Raw genomic sequence first — 20,946 nt, forward strand, 5'->3', positions numbered from 1 at the left:
CGCATGCACAAAGCACAATTTAGTGCTTCTGCACATGCGCGACCGCCAAAACCCGGAAGTAACCCATTCCAGTACTTCCGGGTTTTGGCGGTCCGTAACCCAAAAAAACGCAACCTGAAGCGTCTGTAACCCGAGGTATGACTATATTTAGAACATTAAAGACGAGATGTATAAGATGCAATGTAAATAAGAACTTAAAATTTAAGGGATGATGAGTATTGGAGAAGTTAAGTCACATGGGCGCACTAATATTATTATTCTCTCTTTTCTCTTTCTCGGCTTTTCTTTTTGGGGTTAATATATGTATTTTTGTCAGTGGGAATAATCATTGTTTCTTTGTCTATGAAATAAATAAATAAATTTTAAGAAAGAAATTATTAAGGAGATTGCATGAAGCTTGCAAGCTTCAGTCTGGCAGGAGCTGATTGCAAATTATAGCATAGAGATTCAGGGTGCTGGAGCTCTCCTCTCCCAATTAACTTCCATCTCCAGGAACGGCCCCTGGAATATCACCAGGGGCCACCTCTGTGTCTCAGGTTTGGGCTCTCAAATCTCAGGGTCTAGGATGCTGTTGACCCGGCAACCCTAATACACGCAAACACACACCTTTTCTGGAGTAAGGTGAAGCAGACTAGTTTCTCACCCCAAAATGAGAAGGATAGGGCCTACGGATTTTGTTTCATATTTGCTTGTTTATTTCATTTAAAAAAATATAAATAAATACTGCTTGTTAAAAACAACAGCACAACAACCTCAAAGCAGTTCTCGAAAAGAATAAAGCAGTGAAACCGTCATCTTAAAAATGAAAAAACAGCCTTGGGCATTATTTCAAAGGGGTGTTTTCCCCTCCCATACTAAAGCGAATTGTCCCTCTTTCAAACACAAAATCTCCACTGTTTTGGGCAGAAATTCACATGCAAATGTGTGTGCTTTTTGGTCTCCCAAACGAAAACCCGCCTCTTTCTAGGTGTGAAGCAGTTTCCAAGACTGCAAATTCCTGTTTAGAGTGAGATATAAAAATATGTTCGGTACATCTCAGGTTCTTCAAATGCTCTTGCTAAGAAAGAAAGAAAGAAAGAAAGAAAGAAAGAAAGAAAGAAAGAAAGAAAGAAAGCTGGGAATCTGGGGAGTAGGGTTTGTTTTGGGGACACACACACATATACTGTATTTTTCGCTCTATAGGATGCACCGGACCATAGGAGGGGGAGAACAGGGGAAAAAAATTCTCCCCCTCTCTGCTCAGCGCCCCTTCAGCGAAGTGGCAGGAGAAACGGAGCCCCTTCCATTTCTCCTCCCGCTTCACTGAAGGGGCGCTGCGCAGAGAAGGAAAACTGTGCAGCGCCTCTCCAGCGAAGCGAAGCCTGGAGAGCAAGAGGGATCGGTGTGCACTGACCCCTCTCACTCTCCAGGCTTCAGGCGGCTATCCGCAAGCCTTCGGAGCGCAGCGGGAACTCCTGCTATACTCCGAAGGCTTGCGGATAGCTGCCTGAAGCCCCTGGAGCGCAGCGGGAGTTCGCGCTGCACTCCGGGGGCTTCAGGCTTCTCCTTTTTAGCCATGGGGCCCCCAAAACAGGTCGGGGAGTGGCGGTCCCTTCTCCCTCTTGCTTTTTTTAAAAAAAAGATATTTATTGACGTTTTACAAAAACATAAGTTTACAAAATGAAAAAAGGTCATATAAAAAGAAAAAGATACAAAAAAAGAACATAGAAAAATACATGAAAAAGGAAAAAAGTAATAAAAATACAAAAGACAAAAGACAAATAGCTAAAAAAGAATTAAAAACAAATCCGTTTTTTGTAACTTTGAACTCATTAACTTATTTCCTTGACCACCTCACACCTCCCCTTTTTGTATTCCCATTTAAATAATCAAATCAGCAAATCCTTACCCTCTTTCATTTATCTTAATTCTGTATCTTAACATATTATAACTCTATATTTTCATCCATTATCAATTCATTTTTGCATATTCTTATTAACTTTGTTGCTAATGTCACTTATTTTCAATCCAACATCATTTTAACATTCATTAATTTTACAATATTTCTGAAGATAGTCTTTAAATTTCTTCCAGTCTTCTTCCACCAACTCTTCTCCCAGGTCTCGGATTCTGCCAGTCATTTCCGCCAATTCCATATATTCAGTCACCTTCATCTGCCACTCTTCCAGGGTGGGTAGCTCTTGTGTCTTCCAATACTTTGCAATAAGTACTCTTGCTGCTGTTGTTGCATACATAAAGAAAGTTCTAGCCTTCTTTGGCACCAATTGGCCGACTATGCCCAGGAGAAAGGCCTCTGGTTTCTTCAGGAAGGTATATTTATATCTCCCTCTTGGGGAAAAGCCCGCAAGAGCCGCGCAAAGCTTGTGTGCGGCTCTTGGGGGCTTTTCCTGCCTGCCTCCCCCCTGCATTCGCTCCATAGGACGCACAGACTTTTCCCCTTAGTTTTTAAGAGGGAAAAAGTGTGTCCTATGGAGCGAGAAATACGGTATATATTGATGGCCTTTGCCACCTTCCTTTTTAACCATGGGTGGGGCTGGAAATGGGGGCTCAGCTCTCCAGACACCCCACTCCACTGCCTTGCCTGGTCTTTCCCCACTATGAATTGTATCCAATGCGAATCTTACCCAGGATTCAAATCAGTGGCATCAGAACATCAGAAATCTGGACCATCTAGCCTAGATTTCTGTTCTCACAGTGGCTGACCAGATGTCTGTCAGGATCCGAGCATTTTCCCCTTCTGCGGTTTCCAGGAACTAGCATTCAGTGGAGGCAAAGCCGAGCCGTCCTGGCTAGGAGCTATCAGCAGACTTTTCCTCCACAAATTTGCCCAACAATCCTCTTTTAGGCCATCCAAGCTGGTGCTCCCCTCCTGAGGCAGTGAGTTCCATAGTTTAACTGAGGTCCAGTGCTGAGGCCTTTCTGGCGGTTCCCTCCCTGCGAGAAGCAATGTTACAGGGCCTTCTCGGTGGTGGCGCCCACCCTGTGGAACTCCCTGCCACCAGATGTCAAAGAGAACAACAACTACCAGACTTTTAGAAGACATCTGAAGGCAGCCCTGTTTAGGGAAGCTTTTAAGGTTTAATAGGTTATTATATTTTAATATTCTGTTGGAAGCCGCTCAGTTTTCTCCCTATCCTCCCCCCTGTGCTAAGTCCTGCAACGGGCAACACCAAAAGGGAGGAGGAGGAAGCTGGCAAGCAGAGTCGCCCCATGGATAGGTTGTAAGAAACAGAGAATAGACGCATGAGCTGGAAGGGACCCCGAGGGTCATCTAATCCAACCCCCTGCAATGGAGGAATCTTTTGCCCAACGTGGGACTCGAACCCACAACCGAGATTGAGCAGATGGGTGGGGTATAAATAATAAATAATGATATTATTATTATTATTATTATTATTATTATTATTATTATTATTTACTGTGTGAAATACTTCCTTTTATCTGCCTTCAAAGCACTTCTTTCTTCCAATGTTACTCCAATGCATCGGACTAACTTAGGGTCAGTTACAAGGGGTCAGCAAATTTTTTCAGAAGGGTCTGTCCACCATCCCTCAGACCTTGTGGGGGGGCCAGACTATATTTTGAAGGGGGTGGAATGAACAAATTCCTATGCCCCACATATAACCCAGAGGTGCATTTTAAATAAAAGGACACTGAAATATACTCAGAGTCGAGAGTGGATTTCATGCTCTTTATTCAGCTCATAGTGGTGAGGAGGAATGGAAGTTCCCCCAGAATGTCTGCTTTATATACATTATTTACACAATGGGCCCCACGTGATTGGCTAATTCCAGGATTTTCCTGTAGGCCAATCAGGTTGCAGATTCACTTCCACCTGGAGCTGGATTGGGTGGCTCCTGTGGACCAATCAGACTGCTGCATTCTGGATCCTATTGTTCTAGGACCAATCAGACTGCTGCATTCTGGATCCTATTGTTCTAGGACCAATCAGACTGCTGCCTTTTGGATCCTATTCAACTCAGTACATAACACACACATTCTTCTCATGTAAAAACACCAGGCAGGCCCCACAAATAACCCAGAGGTGCATTTTACATAAAAGGACACATTCTACTCATGTAAAAACACGCTGATTCCCGGACCGTCCGTGGGCCTGATTGAGAAGGCAATTGGGCCGGATCCGGCCCCTTAGTTTGTCTACCCCTGGTTCAGTCACTTCAATGCATCTAGTCTGAGTGGAACCCAGTCAGATAAAATCTAGTGCCTCTTCACCCAACATGGGTGCCCCAGATTTTTTGGGCTGTTTGCTGGCTGTGTGGCAGGGGTCATTTTGCGTATTTTTGAGTGGGCATCGCCTCCTTTTTTGTCTATGTTGCATTTATTTTCAGGTGATTCTCCTCTCGTTCCTAAGTGTGATCACTTTTTTCTTCTTTGAAATCGGTTTTGTGGTGCCCGTGGCTGTTTCTTAGATTTCCAAAGGGGCCTCTGGAAGGTTGGAGATCTCCTTTTCTATCCCTTATACCAGACTCACGACAAGCCCCAAATAAAATAAAATTTGACAGGCAGCTATAGGGCCAGTAAACCAGTTGAATTTCTGTCTGCTCTGCACACCCTCTAAGTAAGGGCCCAGCAGGGCTTAAGCATCTGTTTTTCTGAATGTCAGGATTCCACCACGGAAAATAGGAAGGAGAAATCATAGAGGCCTCACTCTGTGTGCGTACAAAGTGTGTTTCCCCCCTCAGGGCTGCCTTTCAAGTCTTTGTAGCGTCTGAGCACTCATGTTCCAGCAACTGAGGTTTCCTGGCGGAGGAAGAAACAGAATAGATTATGCAAAGAGCAGCCCATTTGCATAATTCATGCAAGCGACAAACTCTGCCGTTTATCGGCGCAGGGTTTTTAAAATTCATTTTCTCTATTTGCCAGGGCGACGGTGACCCACAGTCCCTCCCCTCGTTGAACTCATCTTAATCCCTTGAGCCCCACATGCGCTGTGCTTGTCTGTTGGACGGTGGACTTAAAAAAATGGTCAGGTTGATAAGTTGTTTGTGTTTTATTAATTGAAATTTCTTCTTACCCTCGTCTTTGGTGTGAAAGATTTATTCCCCTCCCTCTTTTTGGGGGGGTGGGGAAGGGTTGCAAGCCCTTCATCGGTGTTCTTAAAACAAGGCTTAAGAATCAGGATCTTAGAGACCTGAGCAGCATTAGAGAAGTGTTGGTGTCTCTGGGGGGAAACCCCCTAATAATAATAATCATAATCATAATAATAATAGTAATAATAATAATTTATTATTTATACCCCACCCATCTGGCTGAGTTTCCCCAGTCACCCTGGGCGGCTCCCAATTGAGTATTAATAATAAAATAATAATAAATTTTATTTATATCCCGCCCTCCCCAGCCGAAGCTGGGCTCAGGGTGGCTAACAACAACAATACAGCATTAAATATTAAAAACTTCCCTAAACAGGGCTGCCTTCAGATGCCTTTTAAAAATAAGATAGCTGTTTATTTCCTTGACATCTGATGGGAGGGCGTTCCACAGGGCGGGTGCCACCACTGAGAAGGCCCTCTGTCTGGTTCCATGGAGCTCTAAAGCGCCTGTTCAGATGACCAAGGGAAAGAGACGGTGATGACCAAGGGAAAGAGACGGTGGAAGAAGATTGGAAGAAATTTAAAGTTTATCTTAAGAACTATTGTAAGATTAATGAGTGCTAAAATGTCATGGGTAATGTAAAACAGAATTGCAGCGAAAAATGATTGGGTAAGAGAAAAAGGATCAAAGAAATTGAATTATAAGTAATTGAAATTAGGGGTTGTTGAAAAAGTTCAAAACAGGGATGCAGAAAAGGGAGGTATGGGGAAGTCGTCGAAATAAGGTTTAAGAAAAAAAAGGTTATGAAATTATACGTGTTTATATGTTTGTTAATGTGTTGTGTTGTGAGTTGTTAGTTTTTGTGTGTTAATATATGTTGTAAAACCAATAAAAATTTATTATAAAAAAAATAAAATAAAGCGCCTGTTCAGAGAGGAGGGCTGCCTGCTGCCTCTCTGGATGAGTCCTTGTCCTAGGTGTCCCTCCTTCCCATCAGCCTCTGCAGGAGGGCAGAAGTTTCTGCTACACCTCTGCACCGGGCACGACTTTTGCCTTCGTTCCCTTTTGGTGCAGAGACTCGGAGCAAGTCCTGTCCGTGGAGAGGACTGTGCCTGTCGCATCTCTGTCTGATTTGCTGTTTATTGGCGGGGTGAATTTTGAAGCGGGGACTTCCAGACTTGCTGCTGACCCAAATCCTCAAGTTTCTAGTCCATGGTGGTTGTCCTTTTGCCCCTTTCCACATTTCAGTTTGCAGCGCACTGGTTAGCGGAGGGACGGGGACCAATCCACCTCTTTTGCCAATGGCCCCAGGTCACTTGCAGGCGGGGTTTTTTCCTACTCAGCCCAGGGGAGCAGCAACGGACGAGGCTGCACAGAGCCATCTTCTTGTCCCGCACCCCTCCCCCCCTCTCTCCCAGGAAAGCTACTGCCGGCGGCTTGTCCGCTCAGCTGACGTGGCGCCGCAAGATGGGCCCGCTGGAGTGTGACGGCTTTTGCTTTTCCGCCTCGCTGCTCCTTGCGACAGGCTCGCTGGCAGGGAATCTAAATATAGAACTCAGCACTGCAGCGTGGAAGAAAAGGAACATATTTTGCTCATGAATTTTTGAGGAAGGGTGGCGGCGGGAGGGAATGGGGGCAAACAGAATCACACCGGAGCAAGTTTTTCCGTCTTTTCAAACTGTGCATGAACTCTGCAGTGGCGAGCTGGGAAGGGCAAGGATCCCCGGGGAAACGTGATCGCCTGGCCTGGCACTCGGTTCGCCATAGGGCTGTGCAATGTGGGTTTTTGTTCTGTATATAGGTCGGATCTCTTGCGCGTGGCTCCTCTTTGCCTAGCCGCCCGAAATGTTTGCGCCTGTAAAAAAAATAAATGTCTCTGTGGAATCTAACCAGCGATCTAGTCCTGCGTCCTGTTCTCACGGGGGGCTGTCAGGAGCTCGTCCTGCGCTTGAGTAGGACCCTGGCAGAGACACATGCCCGACTGGCATGTTCTCTCCCTCCTGGTCGATCATTCGGGAGCTTCAAAAGCTTTCTTCTGCCCGAACATCATAGCGACTGATGCCAACAGACATCGGCAGACTTTGCGATCCCATGACTGCAGTCACGGAGCAGGAATTCTAACAGGGCCAACTGATGAGAAGCCCCACACCCCACTAGCAGAAGCTGAGCTGATAAGTGGAGAGTTCAGCTATTCTGCTTTTTCCAGGCCGTTCTCTGCAAGGAATGCACTGGCAAAGCAGCAGGATTGAACCCTGCCCATCGGCTGGTGATGTCAGTTGATTGACTGGTGGGTGTGGTTTGGGGAAATGGCCTCATTGGCCAAACTGGGCTCCCTTCCCACCCACCCTCCCGGTGGACCAAGACTGCCCATGGGCTGGAAAATTCCCCACCCTGCTAGAAAAGTGGCTCTGGCCCTGTGATCATTTTGAGGTTGAATCCTGACAAGACAGAAGTACTGTTTTGGGGGGACAGGAGGCGGGCGGTTGTGGAGGATTCCCTGGTCCTGAATGGGGCAACTGTGCCCCTGAAGGACCAGGTGTGCAGCCTGGGAGTCATTCTGGACTCACAGCTATCCATGAAGGCACAGGTTAATTCTGTGTCCAGGACAGCTGTCTACCAGCTCCATCTGGTACGCAGGATGAGACCCTACCTGCCCACAGACTGTCTTGCCAGAGTGGTGCAAGTCACCAGACCCTTATATATAGAGGGAGGATGGTGTGGGGTTTTTCTCAGAAGGGTAGTAAGAGATGTGTGATTGACTCAATGGGTATGGTAAACCTGTTGACAGCTGTCAATGACTGCAATTAGTCCTACAGGAAAAAGCAAGGGATAGTATTCAGATGGCCAAAAATAGCTTTAGCATTATCTATTCTGAAGTGCATGCAAAGTAGCCTCAATAAGGTGGTCCATGTCTAGGATAGCAAAGTAATCAGTGGTGAGGCGAAGACTCAGAGATACCTTCATTACATGACATCCCTCTTTGAAAAAAAGATTCATGCCTTTGATATGCATAGAAATCCACAGGCCAGTTTTCATTGTGGCGAAGGATTACCACTTAAATAAATAGACTCAGTTTCATTGCGGGGAATTGAGAGGTGCTCATTTAGTAAAATCCACAAGTGAAACACTGATTGGGGTTTTCACGCCCCCACCCTTTTTGATCCTGTTTAAATAGTCCTGCAGTTCAGAAGTATTCAATGAAGCAATGAAGGTCTCTGCCTATTTGCTATCTCTCTGTCACCTGGAGACACACACCTGGTTTCCTCTTCCAGGTAACGTCAGCGATGACTGAATTCATTTACAACATGCACGGCATTGTTTAATCATTAGTGTTTCTGAGAATAGAAATAAACCGTGCGGGAGGAATAGACCAGCAGAAGTCATAAAGCCCAAACATAAACCCAAACGCTACCTTATATTTCCTGCTGGACTAAGGAGCCCCTCTGAGTCTTGCCCTCTGATGGTTCCCAAGACGTAACTGGCTGTACGTTTGAAAAAATACGTTTGAATAATATATACTATTCATTGTATTGAATTGTAAGGTAAAGGTAAAGGGACCCCTGACCATTAGGTCCAGTCGTGGCCGACTCTGGGGTTGCGCCGCTCATCTCGCTTTATTGGCCGAGGGAGCCGGCGTACAGCTTCCGGGTCATGTGGCCAGCAGAACTAAGCCACTTCTGGCGAACCAGAGCAGCGCATGGAAATGCCGTTTACCTTCCCGCCGGAAGCACTTTGATGTGCTTTCGAACTGCTAGGTTGGCAGGAGCAGGGACCGAGCAACGGGAGCTCACCCCGTCGCAGGGATTCGAACCGCCGAGCTTCTGATCAGCAAGTCCTAGGCTCTGTGGTTTAACCCACAGCGCCACCTGCATCCCTGTATTGAATTGTAGATTTCAACAAATCCTTGTCTTAGACTCTGTGAAAGGATTCTGTGGAACTGCAACAACCTTTTGTGTGGACTATTGGACTCTATGAACAGACAGGTGGAACCTGTCCTCACAACGACCCTGTGAGGTAGGCTTGGCTGAGAGACTATAGCCACCCCAAGGCCACCCAATGAGCTTGCTGGTCCAGACAGGAGATAAACAACGCACTCAGATTTCTGCTGTAGACCGCCTTTTCTGTGACGTAGGTATGATGTTTCTGGTGGTGGTCTTGGGCGGGCAATTTAAAATGTCTATATAAGGGCAGGCACACCTTGGTTCTGGGTCCTCCTCCTTCTCCTGCGTGTGAGGGGAGCACCCTGTTGCAACAGTTCAATAAAGATCAGGCTTACGAGCTGCTTTGCTTCTCAATATTCTCTGGTTGGCCTCTGTTATTTTCTCCGACCGATGGAGAACCTGCAAAGGACTCGATAAGGGCTCTTGTGTCCCCCATAAGGGAATAAGGGCAGGTTTTTGTTTATTACACAGGCTTCCCATCGGGGCAGCTGGATTGGTCAAGTGGGGTCTTAAACCCTGGTTTCCCAGGGCCTAGTCTGACACCACAGTGTCTCACCATTTCTGCCTGCAACCCAGTGGCGGCTGGTGCCCATTGGGCCTGGCAGGGCGCAAGGCAGAGAGAACTTCACAGTAGGCGGAGCCAAAACCAAGGAGAGGCGGAGCCAACTCATTCCAGTTTTCTCCCTATCCTTCCCCCCCGTGCTAAATTCTGCAAGGGGCAACACCAAAAGTGAGGGGGAGGAAACTGGCAAGCAGAGTCGCCCCATAGATGGGTTGTGAGAAATAGAGCAGGCAGGTAAGCCTAGGATAGCTCAGTCGGTTGAGCGTGAGATGCTCAATCTCAGGTTCGTGGGTTCGATTCCCACGTTGGGCAAAAGATCCCTCCATTGCAGGGGGTTGGACTAGGTGACCCTCGGGGTCCCTTTATAAATCCGACCCCCCCCCCTCCGTTTGGATGAATTTCCAACTTCACGGTGGCCCCGATTCCTGTGGTTTCAAAACGTAGATGTGTTCTGCGCTTTGGGCGCCGCCGCCGAGTGTTTGATCCATGTGGAAAATTCTCCTGCGAGAATATCTTCAGGGAAGTTCCCTCCTTTCCGTCTCACGCGCTGCATCAACAGATATATTTTTAGCTTTTTTTCTTTCGGGCTGCTGGAAAGATGTTAAGACGATCCGGCGCCCAGGTGAGAAATCGTATCGTTTGGGGGGGGGGTGGTTTTATTTGAAAGAATCTATTAAGTTGGAATTGAAAGATTTGGAGTTTGTACAATTTGGAACGTTAAATGTGATTTGATTGGATTGTTAAAATGGGAAACTTAATAAAAATGATTAAAAACAAAAAAAGATTTGGAGTTGGGAGGCAGCAAGCGAAGTGGGGTGACTTGAATTTCCACCCCATTATCTAGCGGCCCCAAATTCTTTTTACAGTGTGGGTCCCAGCATTCGTATCCCAGAGAAGGGAAGCCTCTTCCCTCTCAGAGGCCACATTCCATTCTGGGTGGCTTTCCGAGGGCCACACAGCCTCCCTTCTAAGTGCCGCTCATAACTGAGGCAGATCTGCACCTTTTGCAAAATTGTAAGCAAAAAAAAAAGTGTCCATTGGGAGAAATTTGCCCTAAAACACTGACGAATTTTCAGGAGCACTTTTACAAAATCCGATTGCAAGCTGATCTAGAAATGGGGAGAATGCGGCTTTATCAGTAGCTACTAAAACCTGGTGAAAATGTTCCTCTTTGACCAGGCTTTTTGCTGATTGACATCCGATGCCCTTTTAAAGTTCATTGTGGAAGGCGGGGACTATTAGGTTGTTTTTGTTTTTATTAGTATTTTGTGTAGGTTTTTAAAAAATATATATTGTGATTTTATGTTGTGAAATGCCCTGAGATCTATGGGTATAGGGTGGTATACAAATTCAGTAAATAATAAAAAATGATATTGGCTGTGCTCTGTCCACAAAGTTGTGAGGCATCGATGTTTCTGAAAACCCAGCTGCTGTAAACCACATGTGTGGGGATGCTCTTGAGTTCGAATTCTGCTTGTAGGTAAAATAAAAAAATTAAGGTCTTATAATAAATGTTCGTAAATGTACCAAGCAAACACATACATAAATATATAAACCGCATGTCTGAAGCAGCACAGGAAAACCATTTTGACTCCCAAACTGACCAAATGATTTCTCTGCAAGGTCAAGGAAAATGGAAAAGCCTCCCCATTTTCTTTTCCTTCACAAATCCTGTCTTAAGGGTATGTCTGTGTTTGAATAGGGTAACCTGGCTCAGGAACTAAGTATTTATCATTACAAAACACTGGCCAGGCTACCCAGGGTATCCAATCAAGTAAGCATTAACAGGTAACCTGCCAGACAGGAGATAAACAACGCACTCAGATTTCTGCTGTAGACCGCCTTTTCTGTATGTAGGTGTGATGTATCTGAGGGGTGGTCTTGAGCTCTAGGGCAGGCAATTTAAAATGTCTATATAAGGGCTTGCACACCTTGGTTCTGGGTCCTCCTCCTTTCCTGTGTGTGAGGGGAGCACCCTGTTGCAACAGTTCAATAAAGATCAGGCTTACGAGCTGCTTTGCTTCTCAGTACTCTCTGGTTGGCCTCTGTTCTTTTCTCCAACCAATGGAGAACCTGCAAAGGACTCTACAAGGGCTCTGGTGTCCCCCATAAGGGAATAAGGGCAGATTTTCGTTTATTACACAGGCTTCCCATTGGGGCAGCTGGTTGGCCACTGTGAGAACAGAATGCTGGACTAGATGGACCACTGGGCTGGTCCTGTGGGCTCCTCTTGTGTTCTCAGTGGCTAACCAGATGCCTCAAAGGGAAATCTACAAGCAGGACCCAATGCATCTGAAAGTAGAGGCGGGATGTGGCCGCCATAGCAAGAAGCCACAATGGCCTCGAGAATCTGCCTGTTGTTGTTGTTTAGTCGTTGAGTCGTGTCCACCTCTTCGTGACCCCATGGACCAGAGCACGCCAGGCCCTCCTGTCTTCCACTGCCTCCCGCAGCTTGGTCAAACTCATGCTGGTAGCTTCAAGAACACTGTCCCACCATCTCGTCCTCTGTCGTCCCCTTCTCCTTGAGCCCTCCATCTTTCCCAACATCAGGGTCTTCTCCAGAGAGTCTTCTCTTCTCCTGAGGTAGCCAAAGTCTTGGAGCCTCAGCTTCAGGATCTGTCCTTCCAGTGAGCACTCAGGGCTGGTTTCCTTCCGAATGGAGAGGTTTGATCTTCTTGCAGTCCATGGGACTCTCAAGAGTCTCCTCCAGCACCAAAATTCAAAATTCTTCGGCGATCAGCCTTCTTTATGGTCCAGCTCTCACTTCCATACATCACTACTGGGAAAACCAGAGCTTTGACTATACGGACCTTTGTTGGCAAGGTGATGTCTCTCCTCTCTTAAAAGCCATCCCGTTTGGTGGCCCTCACTGCTCTAGTCTGAGCACATTCCAGCTGCGCTGTATGGGATACAAATCTGGTTCCCCATAGGTTTTACTTCTAACTCCCCCCCCCCCCCAAGAAAGAATACCTCTTTCGCTCTTTTAAATTGGCAGAGGATAAGCTGTCGCCCTACAAACGACTATAGCAGAGAGAGAGAGAGCAAAGGCTTCGGCAGCGTGCAATAATAATAATAACCCAGGCAGAGTTGCTCGCTGCCACAATGGGGGCGTTTTCAAAATGTCCCCGTTTTCTTCTCTGAGATGTTGGACGGGACTTTGAGAAGGCACAATGTCAGCTTTCAGCCTGGTTTTAAAATCCTTTCATGGTTTTTTCCCCTTTTTTTAAGTTATTGCCTGCTAAAATGCATTTTCCATTTCTTTGATTGGAACATTTTGAACTGTCCTGGGCGTGGGGTGGGAAAGGTGCGTCCCTTTGAGAGTTAAAAGCTGGGGTATATAAATGATATGGTTTGCTTGCTTGCTTGCTTAATGAGTTTGGATCCTACCTTTCTCTTGAGCTGGGATTCAAGGCAGCTTACGACGTTTGGAAAGCATGGTTCAAAAATACAAACAAACTGGTTAAAAACAATACAGTGGTACCTCTGGATGCGAACAGGATCCGTTCCGGAGCCCCGTTCGCATCCTGAAGCGAACATAACCCATGTCTGCGTGGGTTGTGATTTGTCGCTTCCGTGCATGCGCGTGACGTCATTTTGAGCGCATGTGCATGCGCAAGTGGCGAAACCTGGAAGTAACGCATTCCGTTACATCCGAGTTGCCGCAGAGCGTAACCTGAAAACACTCAACCTGAAGCATATTTAACCCAAGGTATGACTGTAGTTAAAACGTTTTTAGAACCAGCAATTAAAATCCAGTTTGACCTGACAGAAGCCTAATTTCCAAAGGCCTGTCTGGACAGGGAGGTTTTAGCCAGCAGGCGGAAAAATAACAAAGAGGGAGACAGTCTGACACCTTTGGGGAGGGAATTCCACAACCTGGGAGCAGTCACAGAAACGACTCTCTCTCTCTCTCTCTCTCTTGTGACCACCACCCATGCCTTGAATACTGATGGGATCAAGAGAAGGTGCTCACCCAACGATCTTAGCACCTGGGCAGGTTTGTTTAGGGAGATATTTTTTTCAGGTAACCCAGACTGCTACTTTTGTACCCCGCCTTTCCTTTGAAGAGCTTGAGGTGGAGTACACAGCTCTCTCCCCCCCCCTTTCCACCTCACAACAAGTCTGTGAGGCAGGTCAGGCTGAGAAAGGCAGGATCTGGTCCAGGGTCACCCGGTGACCTTCATGGCTGAGTGAGAATTTCAACCCTGGTGCCCCAGGTGATAGTTTGACACTCTGCCATTGAAACGAAACCCAGGCGTCAGAGGATGGCAGAAGATTGCAATGCCTTTTTGCAGTGGCCGCCTTCAGGACGTAACTGGCACGAACATCTTTGGACAGGAGCTTTGCTGTCTCATCTTGTTCTGGACATTAGAGTCAAAGGAAGACACTCACTGCATAGGTTTGTTGAGAAATGGGAGTTTGCAAACGATTGAAAACCATAAAACACAGTGTTGCACCTGTACATATATATTGTGCAACGCTGCATAAGGTGGTTTTTCAGAGAACTGTATGGTGTTGCTGGTTTTGATACTTTATTGCTGCAATAAAAATTAAATTAAAAGCCATAAAAAGAAGTAAACAACATGTGACTGTGGAGTTTGCAATGGCAGCAAAGTGAAGCATCAGAGCATTGGAGGGGAAGTTGGGAGACGGGAGGACAATGTGAGGCCCTCCCAGATTCTGCTAGAATTCAACTCCCCGTGGCCAGCATTCCTAATGGTCTTTGTTTTAACTATTTATATGTGTGTTTATCTTGCATTTTTATCTTGTGAACCGCCCTGAGATCTTCAGCCGACGGGCCATATATAAATTAGATAGATGGATGGATCATTAGATTTTGTAGCTCGCTGACTGGTTGTGCCAGCCTCCACTTCTGAGATTCTGGAATGCTTACATATGCATAAAGACAGATACGGTGGAGTACAGGGTCAGGTTTAAGGTGCTGGTTTTGACCTTTAAAGCCCTACGCAGCCTAGGACCTACGTACCGACGGGACCGCCTCTCCTGGTATGGCCCGCGGAGGACCTTAAGGTCCACAAATGACAACATTTTGGAGGTCCCAAGTTGCAAGGTGGTTAGATTGGTCTCAACTAGGGACAGGGCCTTTTCAGTACTGGCCCCGACTTGGTGGAATGCTCTGTCCCAAGAGACCAGGGCCCTGCGGGACTTGACATCTTTCCGCAGGGCCTGCAAGACAGAGCTGTTCTGCCTGGCCTTTGGTTTGGACTCAGTCTGACCCTTATGTCTTCCTTCCCCTTATGGTTTTGATCTATGGGCTACTTTTAAAATGAGGCTGCATTTTAAATTGCATTTTAACCTGTATTTTAAATTGCCCCCCTATTATGTTTTTACTGTAATTTTACTGGTGTTAGCCGCCCTGAGCCCAGCTCTGGCTGGGGAGGGCAGGGTATAAATAAAAATTATTATTATTATTATTATTATTATTATTATTATTATTTATTGGTGTGTGTGTGATGCCTAGCACCCACCACAGGCCTTTGATAACATTAGTACATAAGAGCCCTGTGGGTGAATCAGTCCAAATGGGACCCATCTAGACCCAATGTCCTCTTCTTACAGGGGCCACTTAGATGCCTTGATGGGAAGCCCCCGAACAGGACTTCAGTGCAGCACCTCTCCTTCCCTTCCCAGGTTTACTAGCGAGTAGGACTCAAGAGGCAAGCTGCCTCCGACAATCACCGAGCCATCGTGGGCTAGGAGTAGCCCATGGCAGCCTTCTCCTCCTCCAACAATTTGTCTACAGTGGTACCTCGGGTTAAGAACTTAATTCGTTCTGGAGGTCCCTTCTTAACCTGAAACTGTTCTTAAGCTGAGGTACCACTTTAGCTAATGGGGCCTCCTGCTGCCGCCACGAGATTTCTGTTCTCATCCTGAAGCAAAGTTCTTAACCCGGGGTAATATTTCTGGGTTAGCAGAGTCTGTAACCTGAAGCATCTGCAACCTGAAGCATCTATATCCCAAGGTACCACTGTATCTTGTATTCTGGAAATGTACATCCAGGTGTTGTTTTCGTTTCGGAGGTCCGTTCCTAACCTGAAACTGTTCTTAACCTGAGGTACCACTTTAGCTAATGGGGCCTCCTGCAGCTGCCATGCGATTTCTGTTCTCATCCTGAAGCAAAGTTCTTAACCCGAGGTACTATTTCTGGGTCTGTAACCTGAAGTGTCTGTAACCCGAGGTACCACTATAATCCCCTTTTAAAGCCGGTGGCGGCTGCTACCTCTTTCCGGAACAAATGCCACAATCTGAAGATTACATTCCCACCCCTTTTTCTTCCAGGATGCGCCTTCCTGACCTACTGCGCCCGCGAGTCAGCTCTCAAGGCCCAAAGTGCTCTTCACGAGCAGAAGACGCTACCCGGGGTAAGTTGTTTGCGCTGTTTGCTGATTCACCTCGCTGTCCGTCCCCGATGCCATAGCTGTCAAGCGTCCCTTGTTTGGCGGGACAGTCCCTTATCCCAGCGCCATGTCCCACTGCTGTCCCTTATTGATGAGGCTTTGTTTGGCTGCTGGCTGGGCTTTCTGCCTTTGGCTCGGAGGGGCTCAGAAGCTGAACATACCTGTGCCCAGAAAACCCCTTATTTTGGCTGCTGATCCCTTATTTTCAAGGCTGCTGGTCCCTTATTTTCAAATCTGTAAGTTGACAGCTATGCCCTATGCACACAAACACACGCTTTCCTGGTCACTCTCTGTCTGTCTGTCTCTCTTGCAATAACCACATGGCCGTTTCTCTCTGTGTGGAGCCAGTTGGGGAATGCACTCTCCCTGAGATTTCGCCCCTGCATTCAGGCTCAGTTGTCTCCCTCGAAAGACAACTCAAACCCTCTCTCTTTCCCTCACTCTCTCACACACACAGACCTCTTCGCTTAGACAAGGAGAAGTTCTGCGGTAGCACGGCCCTTAGACATCCTGCCTTTGTTTGGTTGCGGTTTAAGTTATAAAGTTAGTTAGTTGCCTGTTACCTTGTACAGACGTTAGTCTGTATCGCCAGTGCCTTTCTGTGGAGCCTGGTTCCAGAGGTCCAAGGTAAAGGTAAAGGGACCCCTGACCATTAGGTCCAGTTGTGGCCAACTCTGGGGTTGCGGCGCTCATCTCGCTTTTTTGGCCGAGGGAGCCGGTGTACAGCTTCCGGGTCATGTGGCCAGCATGACTAAGCCGCTTCTGGCGAACCAGAGCAGCGCACGGAAACGCCGTTTACCTTCCCGCCGGAGCAGTACCTATTTATCTACTTGCACTTTGACGTGCTTTCAAACTGCTAGGTTGGCAGGAGCTGGCAGAGGTCCAAGGTGCAAACTGGCAAACACACATGGCGTCAGAAATCAGTAAACAGGATAATCTTTGCCGATGTCCAGCAACATTTCAGATGCCAGGAAACGTTCGTCTGGGCAGAAGAATTTGCAGAGATCTCGGGGCAAAGGAGAGGAAGGGTGGGATTTTAATCACAGGAACCTAGGAAGCTGCCTTAAAATGAATCAGGCCATTGGTCCATCAAGCTCAATATTGTCTACACGGACTGGCAACGGCTCTCCAGGGTTTTGGGCTGGGAACATTCCCATCTCTACATGGAGATGCCAGGGACTTGAACCCAAGACCTACATGAAAAGCAGGTGCTCCATCACTGGGCTGTGATGCTTCCCCTTAGATTGCAAACCTGCAGACAGGACCCAGTTTTATGTTTAATTTCTTGGCAGCTCCTAGTGACTTCAGGCACCTTTATAAATAATAAACAGTGATTCGTGTTCCTTAGGAAAAGATGTTTACCCTGCTGTTCTGTACATTCCCCCGAGGCAGCTAAGAATAATAAAACTCATCAAGATATTGGGTCGTTGGGTGTTTTTTCCATTATTATTTTAAAAAGCCCAAATAACTAAGGAGACTGAAAATGAAAGCAGTTAGCCAGTGAAGCCTCATCAAACACACCTGATAAAACATTAATAATCAGTAATGGGTCGTTTTTATTTATTTTTTTAAAGCAAGGATTCTGGCAAATGGAAGTTCTAGGAACGGGCAAATTGGTCAATTTCATTTTCTCTCACTTTCCCAGGGTTAAGTTCGGTTCTCCAAATTTCCACTGCCAGTTTATGATTTTCTTTAGAAGCCCTCGTGAACATTCAACTGCATTTGAATGCAAATTTCTCCTAATACGCCTAGCTTTTGTCTGCTATCTCCCCTTGTTGTTGTTGTTTAGTTGTTTAGTCGTGTCCGACTCTTCGTGACCCCCTGGACCAGAGCACGCCAGGTACTCCTGTCTTCCACTGCCTCCCGCAGTTTGGTCAAACTCATGTTTGTAGCTTCGAGAACACTGTCCCACCATCTCGTCCTCTGTCGTCCCCTTCTCCTTGTGCCCTCCATCTTCCCCAACATCAGGGTCTTTTCCAGGGAGTCTTCTCTTCTCATGAGGTGGCCAAAGTATTGGAGCCTCAGCTTCAGGATCTGTCCTTCCAGTGAGCACTCAGGGCTGATTTCCTTCAGAATGGATCGGTTGGATCTTCTTGCAGTCCATGAGACTCTCAAGAGTCTCCTCCAGCACCATAATTCAAAAGCATCCATTCTTGGGCGATCAGCCTTCTTTATGGTCCAGCTCTCACTTCCATACATCACTACGGGGAAAACCATAGCTATAACTATACAGACCTTTGTCGGCAAGGTGATGTCTCTGCTTTTTAAGATGCTGTCTAGGTTTGTCGTTGCTTTTCTCCCAAGGAGCAGGCGTCTTTTAATTTCATGACTGCTGTCACCATTTGCAGTGATCATGGAGCCCAAGAAAGTAACATCTCTCACTGCCTCCATTTCTTCCCCTTCTATTTGCCAGGAGGTGATGGGACCAGTGGCCATGATCTTCGTTTTTTTGATGTTGAGCTTCAGACCATATTTTGCACTGTACACAATTTTTGCAAAGCAATCTCCCCTCATAGACGCAGGCCTGAGGGTGTGTGTGGCTGATTGTTTTGTGGGAACGCAGGGTCTGAGGGGGAAGCCAGGCTGAGGGAAAAGTTAGCAACCAGCAGTAGGCCAGACCTTGCAAACAGGGGTGTTTGTGAGGGCTTTTCGTCTCTTGGTGTGTATATTGCCACACCTCAAGCGACAGGACAATAATAAATAATAGTAATAATAATTTTTTATTTATACCCCACCCTTCCTGGTTCAAAAACCCAGCTCATGGCTGCTTTAGCTGATATTCCTGCATTGCAGCGGGTTGGACTAGATGACCCCTGGGGTCCCAAACCAACAGGTCTATGATTCTGTGATGCATTTTGATACGTTGTTTTCACACTCTAACCCTACGGATGCGTACATGTTATTCATACACGACTGGAGAACGGCATTGCAAAATTCAGAGAAGTGCAAATTTCCAAGGTGACGACTGCATTTCGGTTCACGCATTGTTTCGAAAAGTGTGAATTTGTGGGCAAACTGGCTCCAATATCTCCCCCATCCATCACCTTAATCAGAGAAACACCCCTTCCAAAAAAAAAGAAAAGAAAACAAAAAACCCCAGTATCCTTAAGGATGTAGTGATGTATGGAAGTGAAAGCTGGACCATCAAGAAGGCTGGTTGCCGAAGAATTGATGCTTTTGAATTCTGGTGCTGGAGGAGACTCTGGAGAGTCCCATGGACTGCAAGAAGATCAAACCTCTCCATTCTGAAGGAAATCAGCCCTGAGCGCTCACTGGAAGGACAGATCCTGAAGCTGAGGCTCCAAGACTTTGGCCCCCTCATGAGAAGAGAAGACTCCCTGGAAAAGACCCTGATGTTGGGAAAGATGGAGGGCGCAAGGAGAAGGGGACGACAGAGGAAGAGATGGTGGGACAGTGTTCTCAAAGCTACCAGCATGAGGGAGGCAGTGGAAGACAGGAGGGCCTGGCGTGCTCTGGTCCAGGGCGTCACAAAGAGGCGGACACGACTAAACAACAACAACAACAATTCTTAAGGATCTCCTTTTCATTTTGTTGCCCCCCCCCCAAAAAATCCCCTTCTCCCTCCTCTTTCTCTTCTTCCCCCCATCCACAGCCAAATGCACAACAGCAGAATTAAAATGGTGGGAAACCTAAAGATTCCCTTCCCTTCCTTGCTTCCCTTGTGGGTGTTGCAGAGCAGATGTTTCTCTCTTTGTCTGTGGGGCCAAATTTATTTATTTATTACCCCCCCTTCTGCCCCCTCCAGCCCCCACCCACCACCTGCTTTCACTTTCCAGAGTTCTTCCTTCAGTAAAATGCTTGTTGCTAGTGGTTTTTATTTTTAATTTTGGGGAGTGGGTTGGGGGATAGTGTGCTGGTCAGAAATGTCTGCTCCTCCCCACAGACCACCTCGTGTTTTTCCAGTTTTGCTCACTGGATATGGGAAGTTCTGAAGGAGAAATGTGGTTCTGAGCAGACTATAGCAAGCTGACTTTCACTGTATAGTTTAGTATTGTCTACACTGGCTGGCAGCAGCTGTCCAGGTTTTCAGGCAGTGGATAACAGGCTCTCTATCCTCTGAGTTATCCCCCTTCCCTTAAAAATAAAGTTAAGATTCCAGTCCTCATGGTTCAGAGGAAAGGGACGCTTTAAACAGAAACATAGGTAGCTGCCTTATATGGAGTCAGAACATTGGTCCATCTAGTTCAGTATTGTCTGCCCAGACTGGCAGCAGCTCTCCAGGCAGGGGACATTATTGCCAGCTCTCCCTGGAAATGCCGAGATTCGAACCCAGGACCTTTGGCATGCATAGCAGAGCTACGGCCCCTTCCCAAAGACCCAATAAGATTCCAGTCCTCCTGGTTCCGTTTTCTCCTTTTTCCAATCTTTCTACATTTGCTACATTTCTGTCGTTTTTTTGGAACAACTCCTCAAATTTTTTTGTCAGGTCTCGTAAGGGATACAGTGGTACCTCAGTTTACAAACTTAATCCATTCCAGAAGACCGTTTTTAAACCGAAACCGTTTTGAAACCGAGGCAAAGTTCTCAAACCGGGACACTACTTCCGGTTTTGTGGAGTTTGTAAACCAAATCATTCTTAAACCGAGGTACCACTGCACATTTTTGACGCAATTTTGCCCTTACGTACAGAAATATTATTATTATTATTTAGCAATTGCATTTTGTTTTGTTTTTTATAAATTTTTATTAACAGTTTCAACATAACAACAACATAACGTAACAACAGAATTCATTTAAAAAGAAAGGAAAAAGGCAAAAAAGAGATTTTAGAAGAGATTGCAGAAAAAGAGAAACAACTGTCAAAGAAAGCAAATAAGGAGTCAGTTAAACAGGCAACTAGAACATTACAAACTCAATATTCTATGATAATGAATGAGGGACTCAGCTGGAAAATAAAAAGAATGAAACAAAAATATTTCTAGCGTGCCAATAAATCAGGAAAACAGCTAGC

The 20,946-nt window shown here is 46.5% G+C and overlaps 1 protein-coding gene across 2 annotated transcripts in view; it reads left to right on the forward strand.

The window, feature by feature from the left end:
- The window catches only part of CELF3 (CUGBP Elav-like family member 3), an 84,103-nt gene that overhangs the window by 13,693 nt on the left and 49,464 nt on the right, over nucleotides 1-20,946 (forward strand). For both annotated transcript variants that reach the window (XM_083591321.1, XM_083591320.1), the window contains exon 2: nucleotides 15,856-15,938. In XM_083591321.1, the coding sequence (XP_083447447.1) occupies nucleotides 15,856-15,938 (83 nt within the window). The remainder of the gene's footprint in view (nucleotides 1-15,855; nucleotides 15,939-20,946) is intronic.

This window comes from Podarcis filfolensis, assembly GCF_964270895.1.
Source record: "Podarcis filfolensis genome assembly, chromosome: 16".
In the NCBI taxonomy this organism is placed as follows: Eukaryota; Metazoa; Chordata; class Lepidosauria; order Squamata; family Lacertidae; genus Podarcis; species Podarcis filfolensis.